General features: G+C 38.0%; 1 protein-coding gene across 1 annotated transcript; it reads right to left on the reverse strand.

Moving 5' to 3' along the window:
- Nucleotides 1-922: 922 nt before the first annotated feature.
- On the reverse strand, nt 923-5635 carry LOC109859787 (WD repeat-containing protein 35). Its single transcript, XM_020438344.1, has one exon. It carries the CDS (start codon nt 5569-5571, stop codon nt 2026-2028), a length of 3546 nt encoding a protein of 1181 aa, XP_020293933.1. The 5' UTR covers nt 5572-5635; the 3' UTR covers nt 923-2025.
- Between the last annotated feature and the right edge of the window lie 561 nt (nt 5636-6196).

A 6196-nucleotide genomic window follows, 5' to 3' on the forward strand; every position in this document is an offset into this window, starting at 1 on the left:
TTATATTCGACACACACTGTGTTCACGCAGTACTTTCGTTAACCGGTAACGGGACGGACGCGACGACGACACTCACGTTTGTTCATTCGAGCGTGTTTCGCGTCGCGTAGAACCTTTTTTTTTTTTTTACTTTACTATCAGTACGAGAAATCGGAGTGTCTCCCAAAGGTATCGAACCGATCAACGAAGAAAAGCGATCGCGTGCGTTGAAAGAAAGTCGAAGCAGAACCACCTCCTCCGCCCGCGTGAGACACACTGGAGCGTGGAGCGGAGCGAAATATGCAACCGAAGAAGGGCGCGCCTGCGCGTGTTCACGGCGCGCATTTATTGCTGGAAACAAATTTGAACTTGGCGTGTGCGCGATTGGTGCTCCCGGCACGCGTCAATGTGCCGGCACAACTTTCACGTGCAATTCGGCCGTTGGTAAAATCGAACGAAACGTGCGGACGATAAATTAATTTTGTGCTTTTTTTTTTCTATGCAAAAGTAAAACTAATATTTGCGTATATAATGCATACATATATATGTATAATTTCATTGTGTATTTTCATAAAATACTACTGACATGTATAAGACGATATGATGAATAGTAAACTAGTGGATTATTTTCAGAATGCCAGAGAAAAATAAAATCGCCGTTAGAAAGCAAGAAATCGCACAATACTAAAAAAAAGTTTTAATCTTGTCTTTATTTATTTCATATGAAAAAAAACATCTTGAATATGAGTATCACTTATATATGAGTATCACTTATCAAAGATTGGACGGAATTCGTTGATGCGCGCAGCGCGATACGCAATATTTGATCAATCGTGACTTGCACTTTTTGTTGTAATCAATTGTGTCTTACAACTTACGTTTTTTTTTCTCAATGTTAAAACTTGTTAAATTGTATATATATATATATCCTAATATATTTGTGACAGACCTATCTCAAAATAAAATATAAATCCAGACTTAAATCTTAATTTATATAAATTGTTTGCACTATATCATTATAATTGCAATTGTTACTCTTACGACTACATTAAAACTTTAATAAAGATAAATATTTTTATAAAGTATTTTATAACAGTGTAATGGCTCGGAATTATAAATACGTAATCCACACATAGTTAATAAATGATTATATTTATCCTAGACGTAAAGCTGACTCCTACTTGTAACAACTTGTAACAAATTTAACTAAAATTACTTTGTTTCAAGTGATTTTTAAATGGTTTAATGAGAAAACTTTTTCTAAAATTGACAGAAAATCTAAACCATCTTAAGAATATTCGACATAAACTCCAATAATTTTAATTTTAAGTTTTGAAAAAGTGGAGTCAGAGCTTTTATCACCTGTGTGATTTTGTTTTTTTTTTTTTTTTTGTACTTAAAATAACAATATCTTAATAATAAGAGATCAATTATAAAAGTATATAATCCAAACTGAAAACAGCTTTTTTTCTGCACAGATAGCATGATATTAAAACTGCGTGATGATAATACATTCGTACTTGTATAAACTTTGCGGGCGAGACGAAACTAACAAGATCTACTCGTTAAACGCTCATTACATTTTGAACGTAACAGCAGGTGCGCGTCGGTAATGCATATATAATAGCAAACCATTGGAAATTACATTCTCATTAGATTGCATTTTATTATTTAGTCCGACGATATTTGCTTTAGCAGAAAATAGAGTATATATGTAACTTTTTATTTTTTTGTTTGTTATATTAGTTCTTGTTCTTGTACTTCTGATAAAAACATTATTGACGTCAACAATAATAAGATTTCTGTGTGTATATAGTACACATTATCGGAAAAACAATTAAATATATCGTCATATTACAAACTGATAGAAATTCTATTCACGCTATGGCTAAAACAATATATATATATATATATATATATACAGTGCGTAAGAAACATTGACACTGCATTTAAATTTTTCTTCAAATTTTAATAATTAATTTACAAATAAAATTGGATCAAAGATTTAATAAATTATAAAGTTTTAGGGTGATTTATCGTTGACACTTACATGTATGTGATAGTGCTGTGACATAACGGGCAAGCATTTATGTTGACAACGTCGCGTTCCGTTGCAACGTGATGTCTGCAGACGGTGCAGATCCACGCGGTACTGAGATCCATTAGTGGTTTACCTGAGACAATACAAGCCGGAAACCTGGTCGAACAATTAGGACACGCGACGCACCAATCGGGCACTAATGTTTCGCAGTTAACGCATTCCGCTTTGTTATTGCGAGAGTCTTTTGGAGTGTGTTTTGTGAAGATATCCACCGCAAGTTCTTCATATTCTTCTTTCTTTGCGTCGGAAATTGTTTCGAGCGCTTCCAGTTTTATGAAGGCTTTCGAACAGGTCGCAAACGCATGATTGACAGCGCTCGATAGCGCCAATAAACAGTAAATATCTTCTACTTCTAAAATATCTTCGTAGTCTCTCAATCGCAAGGCTGTTTTCATTGCGGCATCAAAACTTCCGTCGTATAACTGTCTGTGCGCGAGTAGAAGGAAATGATACGCTTCGGCGCCTCGCCAGGCGTTCTCTATGATCTTGGTATCTTCGTTACTCTCAGTTAGACCCATAACTACATTGCTGCGACCACCTTTTATCGCCGGAACACTATTAATGTGATCTTCAATCAGTAATGCTGCGAGTACATATATTTGTTTCACACGCAGAGGATGTGACTTTGATTTTGTTTGTTCTTCGGCAAGATTGAGCAACAACTTAGCTGCCTCTAAATTGTAATTAGCTTTCTTGTACAACTCAATCGCTTGCAGACGCTTACCATTTGATAACAAGTGATTGGTATATTTGTTCAACAATTCGCCAATTTGAGCCATTTTGTAAGTTTTCGCTAATTCCACGGCCTGATCCCAGTGATTCAGACGTACACACGTGTCTACAGCAAGTTTCACGTCGCCGTACTTAATGTAGGCTGTCACTGCCTGCGAGCACATCCCGACCGAAGCCAGCATTCTCGCCACTGTCTTTAAAATAGGACTCTTGTCTGGCAATTGGTCCACAGTTGCCGCCAGCTGAAGAAAATCTTCCAGTTTGTAGTAGCATTGAATTAACTTCTCAATATTTCTACCTTTCTCGTAATATTCCTTCGCGCCTTCCCAGTTTTGTCTTTCGGCAAAGTGATCACCTATCTTGTTGAACGCATGTTCCATCTGTTTATCCGAGCCACCGATGCCCATCTTCATCAACTGCACCACTCGAAAATAATCGCCTAATTTCTGACGCAATGCGATCGCCAAATCTCGTCTATCCATATCTAGATATAGTTTTTCCGCCTCGTCATAGTTGCCGAGAAATGCTGCCACTTCGGCCTTCTTCAGCTGATCGTTGTGCACGTTCTGAAGGCGTTTAATGAATTGTATACCTAAATAATCTGTGCATCGCACCATGGCGTTCTCTGCTGTTTCCCAATCTAGCTTCGTTAGCGCTGACTCGGCCAGCAAACGCCAGAGACGCGGATGTGGATTATCCTGAATAAAGTTATTAGCTTCCTTCAGGCCCACCTTGGCCAGTAACTCTCTGGTGTCTCTTAGAGACTTCACTTCTAAGTCGACGATCAATTCTTTCCGCGTTTCATCTGGTTTCTGCATGAGATCGTCCAGCAGTACACAACGTATCTCCAAATCTTGGAACGAACAAATGTATCCGGAACAGGCTATAGGTTCTTCGGGATCCAGCCCTCTCAGAACGTACATTCTTGTTTTTTCCATGATTGCCAATAACGCGGGGTTGTCTTGCGCCCAACACATTGCCCAGACATCTTTCCTCTCGAACTTAGATATGTCCTCGCCTGTATCTCCATCTCGTGAATCAGGTGTTTTTTGCGGATCCAAGTCCAACATGGTAAGAATACCGTTACCGTCCATGATGGAAACTCGCGTAGAGTTGCAATTAATAGAAATTCTATGCAATCTACATACAGTGTTGTATCTGTTCATGAGCGTTATCTGTGGCAGAGAATATCTCTGAATCATTCCTGACTCTCTGCCGATCAGAAGAACTTTTTCGGTGACCGATACACAACAAATCGGATCCATGGTGGCCTTAGTGTTAATAGGAGTCTCGAAAGAGCCGTCCAGGTCTTGAATAACTTCCGTTACGCCGGTTGGTGTCTCGTCCACATGATAGACCCTGTATTTGCGCATTCTGCCGGAATGCAACGTTGAATTGCGAGGCGTACGAAAGTTCCACACCAGAAAATTGTTCTTGGACGCAGCTACGACCATGTTGGCTGTCATACCGACGTACAGCGGTTCCAGATCCAGGAATTTGGAATCTATTGGTGTAGCAATGGTATTGCAGACGAGAAGAGCAAATTGCTCGGTGGCTTGAGCAGGATCATTTCTCACAGAAAGCACGCAGTGTTCTCCATAAGAGGTTATTGATATCAACGATCTCACATATTTCGTACAACATGTGCTGTTACTTACGTTCCAGAACATTACACAGATACCGTCTTTCGTAATTTTCTCGTTCGTAAAGACAACTGTGTTGCTAAAGTAGGTCCATTTGTAGTCCAGGCGAATGTTTGCAAAGTATATGTGAGAGTCAACAGATAGAGCGACTCTGAGAGAGCCTTTTTCCCAGGCGCAACATGTTACTTCTCTGCCTGGTATTTTCAAGGTTCTCACATGCTCTCCAAATGGTGTGTAAAACTGAATAACATTCATATCTTTTGTCTCTCCATTATTGAGCAGAGGCATCATGCCAGTTATAGCCAAGAGAGATCCACAACTGTTCCAACTGCACCATGAAGTAGTCACACCTGTCTCCAATACTACCGGATTGTCATCACTTGTATCTCGCATTAGTTGTATCTTGCCATTGCGGTAACAAATTGCTAGAGTAGGACAGTCTACAGCAACGTAACCATTTCTTCCATTGTACCACTGTAGTGCAACTATTGTTTGAAATGTAGTAGTATTCAATGAAAGTACAGTCAGTTTTGTTAGAAATACACCTTGATTATCATAAAGATGAAGCTCTCCATTTTTCAAACCAAATAAAAGCAACTTTCCATCTGGAGACCATTGCACAGCAGACAAAGACACATTCTTTAATTCTTTACCCCAGATTCTGTTGCCATCAACAGAACCAACAATTACAGCTCCGTCTTCATAGACAATGCATATTTTTTGACCATCACAGCTCCATGCCATGCCTCTTACCACAGATTTATTACGATTGTTAATCATTTCTTCATACCATGATCCTTTGTATAGCATCCAAACAATTATGACTCCATTTTGATCACTTGAAGTTAACTTCTGATACTCTTCATTCCATGTAACTACTTGAACATGACCATTATGACCTTCTAGAGGTTGATTCATGCTCAAATTACTTGCTGCAGCTAAACCTCGAGATTTTCCACCACTGTGTGATATATTTACACTGGAATCCACTCTTAGCACCTTCAAGAGACCATCTTCCCCTCCTACAGCAATGTACCCATCTTTCTGATTCCATGCTATGCAGTTTAATCGAAAGTTGTTTGGTATAGATATCTTCTTGCTCAAATATACAAACATTGTTGGCTTAACTTACTCTCTGTATGTTTTTTACAGAATTGTACAAGCCCCATAGAAATTCTGAAAAAATAAAGAATATCTTATAATAAATTTTCAATTTCCTATTTGTATATCTATTTATTTTATAACTTTTACAGTGAAACACATAAGCACAAAGTTATATATATGTAAGTTATATATAAGTATATGTATATAATGTACGTAAAAATCAAGACACACTCTTTTTAAAATAACAAATTTTATTTTATATTATCGCGCATTGTAATAGAAAAAGTGAAGTATTTTATTGCAAGAGAGTAAGTTTGAGATAAATTGTCAAAATTATGTTACATTTGATACAAACACCTGTCAAAATTTCCTTAGCAACGAGAAAGATGTACATAGAAACGCGAAGGTTTGGTTGGTTTAGTGCAATATTAAGAGCCGTCTACAATGGAGAATTGTAGGCTGTAACAGTAAGAAATTGACAAATCACAATCGATTATTCTTCTGTACTATTTCTGTGATTGGTCAATTTCTTACTATTACGGCCTACAACTCTCCATTGTAGACGGCTCTTTAGGTGCGTCCAGACAACTCATCGGTTGAGAGATCATCACTTATAATAGGACTATTCTTCAAAATC

Source organism: Pseudomyrmex gracilis, unplaced genomic scaffold, assembly GCF_002006095.1.
Source record: "Pseudomyrmex gracilis isolate BER0280 unplaced genomic scaffold, ASM200609v1 scaffold_288, whole genome shotgun sequence".
NCBI lineage: Eukaryota > Metazoa > Arthropoda > Insecta > Hymenoptera > Formicidae > Pseudomyrmex > Pseudomyrmex gracilis.